The 18,460-nt window shown below is 41.4% G+C and overlaps 2 protein-coding genes across 2 annotated transcripts; one reads left to right on the forward strand and one right to left on the reverse strand.

Annotated features, from left to right (window-relative positions):
• Positions 1-5,573: 5,573 nt before the first annotated feature.
• On the forward strand, positions 5,574-8,067 carry cpo (carboxypeptidase O). The gene is made up of 7 exons (XM_088329819.1): positions 5,574-5,663; positions 5,729-5,833; positions 5,924-6,040; positions 6,701-6,794; positions 6,898-7,100; positions 7,184-7,268; positions 7,434-8,067. Exons 1-7 carry the CDS (start codon positions 5,574-5,576, stop codon positions 7,691-7,693), a joined length of 954 nt encoding a protein of 317 aa, XP_088185945.1. The 3' UTR covers positions 7,694-8,067.
• A 1,428-nt stretch (positions 8,068-9,495) lies between these two features.
• Positions 9,496-18,013, reverse strand: nudt15 (nudix (nucleoside diphosphate linked moiety X)-type motif 15). The gene is made up of 3 exons (XM_088331471.1): positions 17,824-18,013; positions 14,549-14,745; positions 9,496-10,863 (listed from the first exon to the last, which is right to left on the reverse strand). Exons 1-3 carry the CDS (start codon positions 17,976-17,978, stop codon positions 10,742-10,744), a joined length of 474 nt encoding a protein of 157 aa, XP_088187597.1. The 5' UTR covers positions 17,979-18,013; the 3' UTR covers positions 9,496-10,741.
• Positions 18,014-18,460: the final 447 nt, after the last annotated feature.

Below are 18,460 nucleotides of genomic sequence, written 5' to 3' on the forward strand. Positions count from 1 at the left end.
CCAGAACCATGTAGTGCAAAACGGACATAAGAGACCCCAATATATACATTATTGTACAGTTTATGATATTTTTTTCTTTTTACATCCCTTTCCTTACTCCCAAACAACTATATCATGTGTAAAACCTCAGACAATTAGGAATTTTCTAGAAAAATGTAAATTGAGATTGGACGTGCACCAAGAGTGAGCTACAAGGGCCCGACGAGACCAGGTGAGAGCCTGTGACCACCCCCCACTTCCATCTCTTTTTTCCAGCTCAGATGACACCAGGCTGATCATGGGTGCTCTCCAGTGTTACTGTTTGGTGCGGCTATTGACCAAGATGGCATCTAAGCATTGCTTACACCGTTCAATGTTATGTTTGGCGTTGCTCAGACCAAAGAGCATACTATATTCACAGGTGAAGGTCAAGCTGGACATTTGTATTCTGTGTCTTTTTCCTAGGCCAGTTCAAATGCGCTCAGCACAGTCACCTGTTAGACCCATTGCCTTCACACACATGGTATTGCATTCCAATCCCACCACAAAATCAACAAGCTCTTTCAAACTGCTCCTTAATTTTCTTTACATACTTCTGTAAAGCTTTTACGTGTTATAAAGAAACTATCTTTTGAAAGCCCTTGGTACAGTTAGGCACTGGAGGTTCATTATGACTTAGATACTAAAGGTTAAAAATATTCTATTAACGTTCTTGTTAATCATAAATTTGCATCAATTTCATTTCTTCGTTACAATCATTTGTTGATTATACATTTATATAAATTTTATTTCATCATTTCAGTTTTGCTGTGCCGCTTGGTTTATTCTCGGGTAGCTTTGCATTAATAGCTGTTGCCATTGCCGCTTTTTGTAGTTGGTTACCGGTTTGCTTGGCTACTCACTGAGTGTTTTTTATATAGATGTAATTTGCAAAAAGTAGGTCTGTGCTCATGTTTTCCCTATTGATTTTGGTTTGTTGTTCCTGTATGACCCATGATCCCTCCCCACATGCTGCCTACCATTTGCTACCGGTGACACACAACCAAATACATGCATATAAGCTTACCCCCCAACTTCAGTGTTTTATTTTATACTGTAGTCGTAAATTCAGCTAAGGTGGGAGGATATACACGGTAGAGAGAATATCTACATGAGGAGAAATTCAGCACTCTGTGCTTGAGACAGCATCACTATAACTGCATTCAGTATTATCTCATCTCATCTCATCTCATTAGCCGTACCGCTTATCCTCATTAGGGTCGCGGGGGGGCTGAAGCCCATCCCAGCCATCTCCGGGCAGTGGGCAGGGGACACCCCGAACTGGTTGCCAGCCAATCGCAGGGCACACAGGGACAGACAACTCATTCGCTCATTCACACCTAGGGACAATTTGGACCGGCCAATTCACCTGAAATGCATGTTTTTTGGAACGTGGGAGGAAACCGGAGTGCCCGGAGGAAACCCACGCAAGCACGGGGAGAACATACAAACTCCGCACAGGAAGTCTGGAGCTGGATTTGAACCCACGACAGGTTCCCATGACATGAACTGTGCCGCACAAGCGCTAACCACTGCGCCGCCGTGCTGCCGCATTCAGTATTATTTTGTGGGTAAATACAAACACCCTTCAGAGATTGCCTCTACCTCACTGAAGGAATATATGCGACAACGTAAGTGAAGGACACCTTAAAGGGACAGTGTGTAATATTTAGTGCCTCCTAGAGGTACAAAAATGTCTTCAATATTATAGTATTCAGATTATGCTACTGAATGGACATATGCAAAATGATTTTAGTCAAGCCGTTAAGAAATTTGGTGAATACCTTTTGCTGAGAAAATAAAATTTGAATGACTTGGACAATGGCTTCTCCAAGGGTATCCAACCTTTTTCAAGCCGAGAGCTACTTTTGTTACATTAGCGCAAATGGCACGCAGTTTGAAATTTATTTCTAAAGTAACAATTTATCACTAGGGTTAAATATACTGTCCTCAGTAAATGACTTAGAAAATAATTTTACTAGAAAATAACAATGACATAACTGGTGAGCTAATTTCAGAACAGGTCCACGGGCACCTCAGCTGTCCCTAGGGGGCACCCTGGTGCCCGTAGGCAAATCTTTGGAGACCCCTGGTCTAATCCCAAAGGTTTAAAAATTATTAATTGGCTATTAAAAAAAGTTAGCAACACACGTGACAACACATTACTTGTTGATAAATCTATTAGTTGTTGCAACCCTACAGAGTATTTGCACCTGATAGGATGTAAAATGACAGTAGTTTTATATCATCTTCAATCTGATCACTCAGCCCTGAAAGCCACTTTGCTTTACCCGGACTACAGGTGGCAGTATGCACCAAAAAGGTAGACCGCCAGTGAAGGAGACCATACCTAGACAATATGTTATCTTTGATCGTTTCAAGGGCAGCACTGCAGCACGGCAGTGCAGTGGTTAGCGCGTGTGCGGCACAGTTCTGAGGTCATGGGATAGAACCTTCCTATGTGGAGTTTGCATGTTCTCCCCGTGCTTGTGTGAATTTCCTCCGGGCACTACGATTTCCTCCCACATTCCCCAAAACATCCATGTCAGATTAATTCGCCGGGCCAAATTGTCCCTAGGTGTGAATGAGCGAGTGAGTTGTCCGTCTCTGTGTGCCCAACGACTGGCTGGAAACCAATTCAGGGTGTCCCCTGCCCACTGCCTGAAGATGGCTGGAATGGGCTCCCAGTTCCAGCGAGATATTGAAAATGATATCCATCAAACCTGTGGGATGTTGAATCTGGTGAATATTTTAGTTTCATCATTCAATCACTCAATGCAAATGAAGGGGGTGCTGGAGCCTAAGCCAGCTAGTTGGGGTGATGGGCAGGGCTGGAGTGGGTCCCTTTTTCAGCCTGGGAGTTTTCTTCCCACAGCTGGCCCGCTTAGTTACAGAGGAGGAATTTAAATGATTGGAAGAGCAGCGAGCTCTTGTGATGCTTTTTTTTGGTGGGGAACAAATGCATATATATTTTAAAAAGAAAAATAACACTTTAATATTTCAATTCAAAGGAAAACCATATGAAGATTCTGATATAGAATAAAACATATTTACCTACGTAGAGTATCAGTCATTTGAAATCCAAATTGCATTTGCCTTCCGAACAGATTGTTAGGCTTTACACCAAACTCTCATAACTCTTACGAAGTAGCTTTGCTCCACACATTTTAAGGAGGCTATTTAAAACATCAAAATTCTCCTAAGCAAAGCACTGGTCTCTGCAACTTTCTTGATGCCAATTTCATTGTCTATAGACAATAATTGTCAGAGTACATCTGCATGAAGACCGTGAACCTCTTAGCTAAGTTTTCACACATTTTAAAGCAGAGAAGACATGTTCACGTGCAACCTGATTACAGGAAAGGTTCAACAGGAACTTATATGACAGCCCAATGACAGAGTAGGAATCTGTGAGGAAGTTAGATTGTGATGGGACCTGCTCTTTTCTTTTTTGTTTCTTTATCTCTTTTTTCATTCTAATGTTTCTTTTTTCCCAGAAGCTTTCTTTTTCTTTTTCTAGCATTTTTCCTTCCTTTTTTCTCATTTTCTTGTATTCTTTTGATTCTTATTTTTTCCTCCTTTGTTACTGTTTCTTCTTTTTTCTCTCTTTTTGCCTTTGTTATTTTTTTCGCCCACCCCTCTCCAGACCTGTGTTCTGGGTAGGGGTTTGCTCCCCCACATGAACCAACTGGTTTCCATGGTTACCAGTGGCAGGAGAAGCTTCGTAATCTGACTCGGATACACCACCTTCATCTTTTGGAGGCTGTAGTTTTTCGGTGTAAAGCGTCATTCTGCTCTTCAGAAATTAGCCTGATCTCAGCATTGATGGGCAGAAGTACAAGACAATTGTAAATCGTTTGTAATAAATTGCTCGAATCAAGTCACTTTGGTTGAACAAGCGGCTGGGTAGTTAGCGCTCAGCCCCACGGTGCAGATGTTCAGGGTTCAAGTCCAGCTACGGCAACCTCCCCGTGTGGAGTTTGCATGTTCTACCCGTGCTTGCGTGGGTTTCCTCTGGGCACTCCGGCTTCCTCCCACAATCCAAAAACATGCATGTCAGGTTAATTGGACCAGTTCAAATTGTGAATGAGCGAGTGAATTGTCTGCCTCTGTGTGCCCTGCGACTGGCTGGCAACAAGTTCAGGATGTCCACTGCCCGAACATGGCTGGGATGGGCTCCACTGAGGATAAGCGGTGCAGATAATGGATGAAAGTCATCGTTGTTGGTATTACCTTGGTTATCAATCAGCATCGTATGAGTAAAGCAAAAAGCAGTCAGCCTTTTGAGGAACCTAATTACACAGTGGATATACAAAATGAACACCCGCTTATCAAACATAACCAACAGCTTTCTAACTTCCACTCAAAATCCACAAAAAAATAGATATGAAAGACTCCAAAGAGTCACATTAGTCACTCACAATTTATTGACAAATGAGTATGTTTTTTTTTTAAACTGACATTTATTTATTTGGCTCTTAACCCTTTTTAATATCTGAAGATTCCTTTTTTGTTTTGTTTTTATTCACCACAACTGTTTTAATGATGATACAGTCGTGAAGGCAATCAAATAACCTTCAAATCCGATTACAAATTAACTAGGCATTAGCATTGTAAACGTACTTTACGTGTATTATAATGATAAGCCATCTGCAACAGAGGCAAAAGTGCAGCTTTATCTGATTTTACGCTGCTGTGGTACAAAAGGAACTTCAGGTCCTAAGCAAGCAACAACTCTTCATAATGACAGCAATCAGTCATGTCGGAATCGCTCTTGTGGCTCTACTTTCGATGACAGAGGCTGCACTGCTTCAAAAGTGAGTCACTTTGTTCTCATAACTTGAAGTAGTTATCGGCTATAATTGCAAGTAACATTGTCATGGTATAAATTACTCTCTAGCATCATGTAATATTGTTTATTGTCACTAGCATGTGTAAAAAATACTTACAGTATCTCCAAAATTCACATTTTTCAGGAGGAAAAAGAGCCTGTTTTCCCTCCCAAAAGAATTTGAGAAGCACTGATACATTTACTATAGACAGATTTAGACATGAATTCCTCTTTAATAAACTATTGAGCAACAATTTAGATAATGAGCAAAAAAAAAAAAAACATATTTTGAGATCAAATTTATCTGTCATGACAGCAATGCTGGCTGTCTTACTATTGCGATGCCATGAAATTGTATACATAGCTGTTGAAGGTACAAATTCCTGGCTTTGAATCATCAAAATTCAGTAGGTTTCAATAAGATTGTCTTAATGAGTTAAATAACTATTTTGAATCCCGTTTGGTGTGTAACAGGCCAGAGTACAACTACTACAAATACCACACTATGTCAGAGGTAAGGACACACACACACATGCATTTTTGTAATATCCACCTGCATCGGTTCTATTTCAATGAAAAAAATCCTACCACAAAAAGATGTGAATGTCACAAATCCAATCTGAATATCTAAAAGTGCTAATCTGTCAGTGGTCTTTCAATAAATGTGTTTTCCTGCGGTTTGAACAAGGGCTTACAGATATTGTTTCAACAGATCTCTCAATGGATGGTTCAGATTGCAAAGGAATACCCCGATATTGTGACTTTAGTGGATTATGGAAAGACCTATGAACTGCAAACAATTAGCTTACTCAAGGTACCAATAAAAAATGACAAACTAGTCATCAGATAATTGTATAAGTAGTCTTGTTTGCTTTGAAGATTGGCGTGGATACTGGAGCGAAGAAGAAAGCTATCTGGATGGACTGTGGTATTCATGCCAGGGAGTGGATTTCACCAGCCTTCTGTCAGTATTTTGTCAGCAAGGTAATCGTGTCCCATGTAACCTGTTTCAAATTGATGATGCATGGAAAAGGCTATTCAATAAGCAAATCATTGGATGTCTTTTTATTCAAGATCTTGGAGACATACAAGACGGAAGCTTTAGTTGCAGAAATGATGCGGAACATGGACTTTTACGTCACCCCGGTGCTCAACATGGACGGTTACAGCTATTCCTGGAAAGACAACACAGTCGGTGTTACACCCTCTTGAGACATTTTCCTATAACATTATTACTCCAAGTGGTTTATAACTGACCGCGGCTCAATCCGGGCTGTGTGTCAGAAAGAAAAAAAGACATTATTTATGCTTATTGTGGTCTTATTGAAACCTCTACATGATCCAGGCGTTTTAGGTAGTGTGTTTGAATTAAAGCCAGTGTAAATAGCACGAGCAGGTGAAGTTGCCTGCAATTGAGTATACTTTCCAAGGTTTATTTACATTTATAATAGAATAGAATAGAATATACTTTTATCATCATTGTTACAAAATGGGTTGAACAGGCAGTCTGTCCTGTTCCTGACCACCAGGCTTATCAGATTTTCTGACGGAAACATTGTATTGACTTTCCGGAGTCTTGGCTGATGATACAGATAGCCTAATTCTATAAAGCCAATAATTAAAATTAAAAAAACTACCTTCGGTCAAACTAAAATTTGTATGCCAAAACAGGAGTAAAAGACCCTTTAATCACAACTTTGGTAAAAGTGATGCAGCAAAGCGTAGCATTATTGCATTAGCATAGAAGTGAATTAAACGTATTAAATGGAGGGTGACCAGTTGTATTGTTCTTGAATCATGGTTTAAAATGAAATCCAATTCTTGATTGTTTCTGTGGCCCATCTATCCTAGACACGTCTCTGGAGGAAGAACAGATCGCCAGGACCTTCAGGCTGCAACTGCTCCGGAACTGATCTGAACCGCAACTTTGATGCCAACTGGGGCAGTGAGTGTATTTGACTTTAGAGGCAATGCAGCACACAGTTTGTAGCCAATTTAAATCCAAGTTAAAATATCTCGTATTTATATTATCCAAATTCTCTTCACAGCAATCGGTGTCTCCTATAATTGTTGCGAAGAGGTTTTCTGTGGCATAGCTTCCGAGTCAGAGCCCGAGACTCGGGCTGTTACCTACTTTGTAGGAACAAGGAAGGAAGACTTCCTGTGTTTCCTCACCATTCACTCCTATGGCCAGCTGATTCTGGTTCCCTATGGACACCCTAACTTTACTGCCACCAACTACAGGGAACTAGTAAGTAAATATCTAATTGATAAAATATGTTTTAACTAATAAGTTGCACAATGTAAAAAAAGTACTCTGTTGGCTTTTTTTAGATGGAAGTTGGCATGGGTGCAGCTAAAGCTATTGAGAAAGTCCACGGGAAGAGTTACAAAGTAGGAACCTCACCTGATATATTATGTAAGTAAACAGATGACTTTATGACATTACTAATAGCCTGCTTCAGTACTTTATTATTGCAGCCTTAGGTCTTAGTTTAATAATTATTTTTGAGTGTGTTTGGTTAATTGAGGACTTGTCTGGCCACAGCTAAGAAAGATAGATTCTCTCATTGATGTTCAACAGATCCCAACTCTGGATCATCTAGAGACTGGGCTCGCTTCCAAGGAATCCCTTTCTCCTACACTTTTGAGTTGAGAGATGAAGGCGAATACGGGTTTGAACTCCCCGAAGACCAAATCCAGCCCACCTGTGAGGAAGCCTATAGCGGAGCCTTGCATATAATCACATATGCACACAACAAGGTCTTCAATGGTGCCGTGGCAACTGTTACCCCAACACTTTGGACTGTGTTGGCGGTGGTTGGAGTCACAACTATGATGTGACCTTGGAAAATGACTCATTTATTTCTACTAAGTTGTATTGCATTACTGCAGTATACAGTAGTTGCTCACTGTAGCATTTGAGAAAAATCTTACATTTCTTAAGTCAAACACGTTTCAACACAAACCAGGATTTGTATATAAATCATTAGACACAAAGGCAGCAATGCATATTTTTATTGAAATGTCTGACTCTTTAAACGATTACACTACACAACAAAAATGGTTTGATGCTAGTTTTCAGAACATTGTGTCAGATTAATTCACTTGTCTGAATGTGAACTAACATCTCTAGTGAGGATAATCAGTTCAGATCATTGCCAAATTGCAAAGCAGAAAAGATCATGTAAATATTATCTTAAATGTGTATGCCTTGGTGCTTGTATAAGACTTAATTAAGAAAAGGAAACCAAAAAAAAAAAACCCGAATTTTCAAATGTTTACTTTTCAAAAAAACGGTGTATATATTTTCAAGAAAATGTGTGCCAAACAATAAATTAATGAGTCCAACGCTATTGTTATTTGAAAAACCCTGATGGTGGTTTCTATAACTTACTAGAGACTTTCATGTCCAGATGTCATGGTTGCCCCGCCCGTTTGGCGCCAGCTGCGGCTCATTGCCTGATTGGCTTCCCTCCTATTTAAGCTCAGTGCTCTCATTCACTCCTTGTCAGTCTGTCAACGAACCTCTGCACTTGCAAGACTTGTGTTTTGACTCTGTCCGGTATCCTGCTCGTGTATCCAGTATCCGTTATCGATCCCGTCTGTCCCGTCTTGTATCCTGCTCATGTATCCAGTATAGACCCCGTCCGTCTGTCCAGTATCTTACTCCAGTATCCGGTATCGATCCCGCCTGTCTCCTCCTGTCCAATCTTGCTCCGGTATCCGGTATCAATCCCGTCTGTCCCGTCCGGTATCTACCCGTGTGTCCTGTATCAATCCCATCTGTTCTGTCTGGCCTCGATCTTATCTGCCTCTGACATCTCTGTCTCACTTCTTCCGCCCAGCGATCGCCGCATTCCTGGCGATGTTCACGCGCATGACTGCCCCATTCCCTTAAAATAAAGGTTGTGTGGAAACGTTACGCATCTGGGTCCACCGTCTGTGCCAGTTCTGACACCCGAGGCTTGACTTTTTGGAGCTGTTAATTTGTCACATAATTTAAATAGATGTTTGTTTCCTCTATTATGTTCAAATTGTTTTTTTTTTTAATTATAATTCAACGCAATACAAAATATATAGTAGGGATTCACCATAATGAAAACTATGGCCCGAATCCAGAAATGTGAAAAGCTTGGCCAAAAAAAAACTAATAAATTGCCCCCCGAATAAATAAAACATTCAAAAGATTATTTTGCACGGACTTGCGAAAAAAAGCCTCAACATGAGATGATAAATAACCAACTGGAATATAAGTAGATGTTTTTTTAAGTACTGTATTTCTTTTACTTAAGACTCATAACAGAAAAGACATTCAAGGGTTTTAAGACAATTTCCTGTCGGACAATGAAGTGCAAAAGGGAAAATCTCAAGATCTCAAATGCAAACACTACAAGCAAGTTCAATCTAATTAAGTACTTCAAAGAAAGTGGATGATTATGATAAAAAGTAAATATAACTTGTGGATGATGCACTGGATAGGGTTTCTTGCCCTTTACAAAAATTTACATTTTTGGGGGATTATAGTTTTGACCATTATTATTTATTAAGACTGCTGAAGTTTACACAGTAGTATTAGCACGTAAACATTAGCCATAGTGTGGCTAACATTTATCAAAATGGTGGAAGTAGAAGGGACCCACAAGCTCTAGAGAAAATTTATTATTGATAATAGCTTGGTAGAGCTCACGTTTTGACAACATGGTACATTTCTTTGTATTTCTTGAACGCACAATGAAAATATTGGCACAAACTTCCCCCAGGTAAAAGCCATGGATCGTCACAAGACTGGCCTCACATCTGTTTGATTTTTCAGTGCAGAACATTTGGCACAACCTTATAATACAGTGATTTTTTACACAAGATTGTTAAGACGCGTGTAATTGAAATAAGCAGACCACATATGAAAGTCAAAAACAACAACCCACTCATAGGTTTGACATTGTGTATTCGCACTTGTGGCCAGGATCTTGTTAAATATTAAGTCTGTTCTTATCTTAACAGGAATGTGTTCTTCAATAAAGAGAAATACATTGTCAACTCGCGCATTTCTATCTTTTATATATTTTGTACAACTTTCACCTCTAAATGAGTGTTCGACATTTCTAGGATAGCCTGTTGTCACCCTCTTTTACAATGTTAGTGCTATTTTATAGGGGGGCATTTGCAAATCCTTTTTGTGGGCTAAAGACTAACAAATTATAAAAAGGATGCGTCCAAAGGTTTCTTTCTTATTCTGTCTTTATCCTGACCAGCATTGTCAAGATGGTTCGACATCAAAAAAATCAAGTAACCCTCAAATCACATGACAAATGAACTGATCATTTTAGTTAATGACCACAACATTTTAAAGATAACGCTTCTGCAACTAAGGAGTGGGTGTGTCTTTATCTGATTCAATGCTATCTAGAGAATAAAAGGAAATGCAAGGCCTCAGTTTTAGAAACCAGAACTGTTCTCCAAATGACAGCAATCAGTTATGTTGTGGTTCTGCTTTCAGTGACAGGATCCATGATGCGCCCCTAAAAAAAGCACGTACTTGCACGTGCATCATGAAGGAGCCGAGTAAGGCTCCAATGATGACACAAACTAGGAGGTGGCGGTCAGTAAAAAGTTACAAATTCTGTACAGCTCCTTGAAATGTCCTGTAAATGTATTAATGGTATGACAAAAGTCATCTTTGTTGATGTGTCTTTGAACCCTCGACTATTACAAAGGATGTTTTAATCACAGTGGTCAGAGCATTCTGTTGCATGAAAACACGTGAAGTTTCTGTCTGAATGGCAACAAAAACTGCGTCCTGATTTTTATGTACATTTTTCTACAACTGAGTAAAACAAAACGTTTTAAAGATGTAGGATTTTTTAACGTAATATAAAAAATTGTAACATGTTACTTTAAGATTTCCGCGTTTGTGCTGGTGAAGGGCTGATATCCTTGTCTTCTCAGAATAGCCAGTGGCAAAAAGAGTTTGTCTTCAGGAGGAAACTTGTCCCACTGAGTCCATGTCCATCCTGGAGTAAAATGGAAATAGAGAGTAATTCCACTGCAATAGGAGATTGAGTTTGGCTAGAGAGACAAAGACACACACACGCACAAACACACAGAGAGAAAAACAGATACAGAGAAAGAGACAGAGGTGAGAGACAAAGAGACAGAGGGTGAGAGACAAAGAGAGAGAGAGAGAGAGAGAGAGAGAGAGAGAGAGAGAGAGAGAGAGAGAGAGAGAGAGAGAGAGTGAGATGCCACTCAAGTGGGCACAGGGAACAGTTTTAGCACCAAACATGTTTTAAAATGAATATAAATAACAAGATGGGCAGCACGGCAGCGCAGAGGTTTGCGCGTGTGTGGCAGTCTTGAGGTCATGAGATTGCACCTTCCTGCATGGAGTTTGCATGTTCTCCCTGTGCTTGTGTGGGTTTCCTCCGGGCATTCCGGTTTCTTCCCACATTCCAGGAAACATGCATTTTAGGTTAATTGGCTGGTTCAAATGTTCCCTAGGTGAGAATGAGAGAGTGAGTTGTCTATCTGTGTGCCCTGCGTCTGGCTGGCAACCGGCTCAGGGTGCCCCCAACCCGCTGCCCGAAGATAGCTGGGATGAGCTCCAGCACCCCCGTGACCCTACTGTGGATAAGCGGTGCAGATAATGGATGAATGAATAAATAACAAGGTTTATCATTGGCTCTTTTTTTAGTAAACATGCAAACAAACTATTGACATAGAAAATTGACACGTATTTTTTCTGTTTTCACAGAATCTTAGGCCCAATCCCATTTCTCTCACTCGGCCCTGAGGACCCTCCAGTGAGGTCCCTCGAAGAGGAGTGCCCTCCGCGAGTGAAGTGCAAAGCGGAGATGGCTTGGACAAGACTTGCAAGGTTCCACCCCTGTCCAGGAGATGGCGGTAATATTAATTGGCTGTAGACCTCAGTGACGTATTGGTCTACGTCACATGTAAACAACTCGAGTCTCAACTTGTAGTGTGTCAGTTGGAGAGTTCGTGCAATGTTAAAAATGCCCGCTACTGCTGTGTTATTACCGATTGCCTGAAAGCTCATCATCTTTTCCGTGTCTCCAATAAACGGAGGAGAAATGTGCTATACTGAAGACAGCTTCGGCGCTATGTAGTGCTGATTCATCTTTACAAGGTACGTACACTCATTAAAAAAATGACCCGTTCGGTCAAATACAGTAAAAGTTAACATACAATGCACGTTCACATAATACCTTATGTTTGTGTAGACATAAATGGCAATCTACTTATTAGTATCTTAATGCCATTTTATGACATATAGTAGGGGTCTTTAGTGTGTGACATGATGAAAAGTAAACAAACACAAGAACAGTCCACCTGACCCTTAAGCTGACATAATATCGTCACCAAACTTCCCTGTACGACCCAAAAACCTTGGTTCATAAGGAATTTAATTCAAAAGAGTTGTCATTGGATATAAAAAAGCTCATTTCAACATGTTTTCATGATGCTTACATCATCTATGCCCACATTTATGTCTAAATTGTCTGTTATCTATTGTGTTCCAGAGTGGCTGTCCCATAAGCGTGGACAGGTTGGACAGGAATGTTCCCATCCTGTGCTTATGGTTCGATGTGAAGTCAAAACTCATTCAGGACTTAAGGTTGAGCAAGAAGGTCATGTGAGCTGCTAAAGAGGGAACAGGGCCATGGCTGGAGGGCCTATACTGGCTGGCCCACGGTCTGTCCTACCGTGTGGTGTCACGGGTCTTCAGGGTTCCCAGGTCCACGATACACAGAATTGTCCACAGTTAATATGGAATAAATTGCCCAAAAGCCATGTTTTAGGCTTTGGAAGTCAGACCCACATTTGCATTCCGTGCTTTTCTGCATTACTATTCAATAAACATCTTTATTTTGAGTAACACCTTGGTGGTTTATTTCATAATGATGTGAGATACTGTGTGTGAACTATGTGACTGTTGGACAGAAAACAACTACAAATCACTCCAGTTTAAATAATAGTTTACTTTCAGAAAAACAAAATCACATTGGGCCGAAATACATAATAGTAAATAAATAATATGTCACAAATTGTAACAAAAATATACCAATACTTCCATAAAGCTGGAAAACACAAACTGGAACTTCATTGAGTTCTTAATAAAATAAAATATTTTCCTTTTATAAAACAAAGGGAAACATTGCAGGGATGTCACTGTTCTGGAAATTTGTCCACGAGCTTCCCAAAAAGGACGGGAACCGCTCAGTTTTGGCCACAGTTTCCTCGAGCCTTTTCCTCACTCCGGCAGACTCCGCTTTCAAAAAGTCAAGGAGTGTATCGTGCTTCCTTTTTTTTCTGGGTGATTTGGGGTTTGGCGCCGGATTAGAAGATGCCAACGACGTGCCCGTCGGTGTGGATGGCGTGGTAGCTGTGATGGTGGCCAGCTCTTCCACGGGACGTTCTACATTGGCCTTTAGGTTGGGTGGAAAAAACAAGAATTACTTAATGCTTGTGTATTGCACAAAAACAACTGTGTATAGGATGCTCAACAAGTTGATGTGAGAAATTATAGGATGTGTTCTGGATAATTATTTGATAGTGAATAGATACACAAAATTGACATGTTATTCTTATGGCTGTAAGAGCCTTCTATTGGCCAGCATCACATATGCTTTAGAATTGTCTCCACATTTGGACAACATTTTGAAAAGGTAATTAGTTTACTTAATATGTGTTTACAGAGAAGGCAGTGGACTGTGTGATAGTAATTTGTTTCAACTGTATTTCCACGTGAAATTCGGAGACATTACTCATAATGCATGATGAAAACTAATGCATTCTGATCTCACATGAAATAATCATATTGTAAATAAAACACGACACCCGAAATTGTGTGCAGTAAACAAGCGCGTATGTCCAGAACGTTATTCTGACTATGCTCCTTTAGCGACTGGCCATGTACATGTAAAAGCACGACTCGTTTAAGATACAAACAGGGATGGGCTGAACCGTGATTTTCTGCAGTTATCCTACTTTAGAGTTTGTAGCGTGAAGATTATTTTTTGGCAGCTCCCTTGGTAGATTTGTGCACTTCGTAAAGTAGCGATTTTGCAATGTTCATGTTTTAACGCGAAAATACGATTTTCTATTGCATTTACGTCCAACTAAGATATCTCAATACATTTTGTTGCAAATACATGCGTGGTTGTGGAAAACTACTTACATTTGTGCGGTTCCTTTCCGGGCATGTTTGTTGATATTGAGAATTCGCAAAGCCTTCTGGGTAGTCACTTCGCCGCCAAGTGAGGTCGAGAGCCCCCTTGGTCTTGAAGTGGTTACGACATGGTTTGAGGTCACTTCTGCCTCGGACTTGAGAGTATCGGGACACACTCCATTTTCACGTGAACGCGCAAACCGAGTGACTAGGGCACATAGCGAGTGAAAGTGCGAAGAATGGGACTCGGCCTTACACTCTCATCCAAATTTGTAAAACAAATTAGACGATTATCCTTCTAGTCTCTGTGAAAGTATAACAAATATCTAAAGGGTTTCAAACCCTCAAATAAGTCACTCAGAGTATCCATATATACCAAGCATACTCTGGTTCCAACTTTTCGGTAAATTTAGAAAAAAAGCATTTCCGCAAAATTATGACTTATGTTCACAAGAGCAACCCGAGGATCAACTGCTGAAGTTGTAAGTGCTTAACATTTAATAACACACCCTCGTTTTTCTCAGGTTCCATGTTCTGGGGCTCAATTGATTGCTCCCTGTCCAATTCTCCTTGCATAATGATGTCAACGTAATGAAAATGCTCCTCAAGTCGGATAGAGTTTACCACAGAGGCAAAGCGAACGTTCACCAGGTGCAGGCCAGTTTCCTCTAACACCTCTCTTCGGGCACATTCCTCCCATGTCTCCCTGTAAAAAAAAAAAAAAACAATCAACAATGTCATCAGCAATTGCAAAAAAAAAAGGAGATTGAAAAATGAATTATGTGAGAGGAGAGGGATGAGTGAGATAGTGAGTGAGAGAGAGTCTGAATAAGCTAGGTTGCGATACAGACATATTCGTAAGTGTTCAAATACTTATTTGGTTGGTTGAGACCAAGAATTACGATTTGGTGCAAACCTCAGCCTCAAACAACGGAATTATAGTATTAGCAAGTCAAACCATCTAGTACTTTTTTTAATAATGGAGGATTACTTATCTATTGATGCTTTTATTCCAAAGAATAAACTTCATTTATAAGTTAAGGTCAGACCATAAATCTTTTTTTCTATGCTACAGTTTATATGTTGTTTTGCTCTGCTAATTAAATAATGAACAAGGTGTAGGTAGTGACGTGCTTTTCGGGTTTAATCCCTGAAGTGTATGCCGAGTAATTTAGATGAGTGGTTTATGAACCGCGAGTCGATGGGCGGTTTGTGGATGACGTATGCCGTGACATATGAAGCCCCGCGAAGCAGGTCTACCACATGACGGATTCAGGAAATGATTTGCCAAGTTTGAGTGTGGTTTGAAATAATAGCAAGAAAGAAACGCTGTGGATTCTGCTTAACTTTTCTTGTGTCCAGAAACTTCACTTGTCTGGACCGCTCACAGAAATGGACGGTTTACCACTCGATGGAGCTCGGAGAGCTGTAAAGCAAGAACCCATCGACATGCCCGCATCAAGCTGCAGCAAATGAAAGCGTCAAAACCCTGGTATTTTGCACTGGAGTGTGCTCAAGCCCGTCGGGAGTGATCGCGTGTATATGAGCTGCTCATATGGCCTGCCGTTAAAACGCTCAAGCTCTCCGGTAAAGGGAGTTGGGAACCTTATAAAGAAAATTTGAATTAATGTCCGGGGATTTAGGGTGGCCAAATGTAACAAAATCCATGTGATTGGCGCTATCGCTGACGAATGACGCTGCATCCTGTCTGCTGCTGTTAAATAAAAAAGAGAGACTTATTTGCTGCACACTGGTGGGGCGCAGCAGAGGTGTTTTGGGGCGTTCGATTTAAAAAGGACTCGCTGTGCAGTGAATTTAAGCAACATGATCAGCAGCCAGGAGAGCCGCTTCATTTCCTTGTGCATGAGATTGAGAGCCCGGGTTGGCGTGCATATGCTGGAATGTCCAAAATGAACCAGTTAATTCAAGACCTCAGACAGTATGAGCTGTGTCTGCACGTCTAACTCGCTCACCCAAAAACCCTGGGAGATGTGCTTAATCTCGCCATACAGAGGGAGAGTGCATCCAAGGAAGCGCCAAAGACAACTGCTTACTCCGTTTCAGCAACGGAGAGGGAGGAATCCAGACCTATATAGGTGGAGGAGCTCGTGTGAGCAATCAACACCTGTACAACACAACAGGAGGAAAGGAATGACCATAAAGCATGCCTTGCTGTCTGCTGTGGGTGTCGACAACCAGGTCATTTACTTCGGAGCTGCCCATAGATGGTAAAACAGCAGGGAAGTAAAAAAGGGTCCGGGTAGTCTGGTCTACACGGACCCCTCAAATTGACTGGGAAATGCAACCCGCATGTGGAGAAACTGTGAAACCCAAACCACCTTAACGAGACTGTTGTAAGAATGGGCTGGATGGAGGTGAGGGACCCAGTCCTTTTTTGCTTGCAGATCGAGGACGTTTCCTGCACAGCCTTGGTGGACACAGGGTTTTTAGCCATGATCGTGAGGCTGGACGTCGTTCCAGTCAAGGTATGTCCACGACGCCTGCCTTTGGTGCAGCAGGTGGCCACGAACCTCCTGGTCCATGCAATGCTAGAGGCAAGAATCAGAGAACCCTCCGACAGCCCGTGGATGTTTGCTGTGGTCACGTTGCCCAGAAAAAAAGGCACTAAACCTCACTTCTGTGTGGATTATAGGCCACTAAATAGGGTGAGTAATAAGGACTGTTATCCCTTTCCGCAGATCGATGAGCCAATGGATTTAGTGTCCAGGTCTGCGTGGTTCACATCACACCAGGACACTGGCAGTTTAAGGTCAAGTTTAAGGTCATGTAATGCACTAGGGACGTTTGAGAAACTCATGAATGCAGTGTTGGCGGACATTCCGAGACAACTTGGCAATATTATTAAATATATTCATTCATTCATTCATTCATTATCTGCACTGCTTATCCTCAGTAGGGTTGCGGGGGTGCTGGAACCCATCCCAGCTGTCTTCGGGCAGTGGGCAGGGGACACCCTGAACCGGTTGCCAGCCAGTAGCAGGGCACACAGGGACAGACAACTCGCTCGCTCATTCACACCTAAGGACAAATTGGACCGGCCAATTAACCTGACATGCATATTTTTGGAATGTGGGAGGTAACTGGAGTGCCCGGAGGAAACCCATGCAGGCACGGGGAGAACATGCAAACTCCACACAGGAAGGTTCGATCCCATGACCTCAGAACAGTGCCACACACGCGCCATCCACTGTGCCGCCGTGCTTTCCTTATCAACTATATTTCATATCAAATATACGCAAATAATGAAAATGTTATATTACTGTTACATTCGAATCAGCCTCCGGTTGGAAAAATCGCCAGAGTAGGAAAATATGGCAGAACACCAGTGTTCTTCCGAAACGTCTTAACTTGTGGAGACCTCCTTCCGTAGGTTAATCTGACAGCGAATTTTGTTTTCATTCTTATCAAGTAAACTAGCTACACTGAAACTCAGAATGATCACAAACAGAACTTTTACTCGTAACATAAAACGAGAGCTGGCATGCGTACATACAGTGCGGGATTACCGTAGTTAACAAACACTATGCAAAACAGCTACCACAGGAAAAAAGACGCCAGGTTTGTAAGCTATGTCAGACAACCATATTTTGAATTAATAGAAAGTCGAATAAGACTAAACCGAATCGAACATTGTAAGTACTGTCCTTCGGAAATCGAAACCAGAGACGTGCGCATGACCACTATGCATTGATAAGACGTTTTGGCAAAACAATATTACCCTGCTGAAAACTCCTGCTCAAGTTCCTGCTAGTAGACTACGTACCCAAACTCCAGGTGGCCGCCAGGAAGTTGGTACTTCTGATTCCCCACAGCACCTTTTCTCTTTCCGAGGAGGACACAGCCTGGATGACTGTGGTCGGTAACCAGAATACCCACTCCGACCCCAGGACGTTTTGACTGTGTCTTCTGTGACGTCATCTTCGAGCAATAGTGCGTGCAGAACACTTCGCCGAAGAGTCGTTACGTATAACAAGGCAAGAGGAGTCGCCGTTTATTACTTCCTGCTTAGCTTGTCTAGGCAGACAATCTATGCAAAAATTACTGCGAGCGACAGTTTTGATGTTGATTAAAAAACGACACTTTGTATTACTGTATTTGTAGACTTACACAAAATTGTGTGTTTAATTGCTGTTAAGAATGTCGGAAAAAACATGAAACTTGATTTGGGGGTCTCCAACCTGTTGCCCGAAACGTGACATCTCAGAGGACGTTTTGTTTTGTTTTGAGAGATAGAGAAAGGAAGAGAGAAAGAAAGAGAGACAGATAGGTGGAGAGAGTGAGGGAGAGAGAGAGGAAGCAAGAGAGTGAGATAGAAAGACGGAGTGAGATATGAGAGAGAAACAGAGAGAGAGAGAGAGAGAGAGAGAGAGAGAGAGAGAGAGAGAGAGAGAGAGAGAGAG

This window comes from Urocampus carinirostris, chromosome 3 (genome assembly GCF_059441175.1).
Source record: "Urocampus carinirostris isolate Australia breed hairy pipefish chromosome 3, RoL_Ucar_1.0, whole genome shotgun sequence".
Lineage (NCBI taxonomy): Eukaryota > Metazoa > Chordata > Actinopteri > Syngnathiformes > Syngnathidae > Urocampus > Urocampus carinirostris.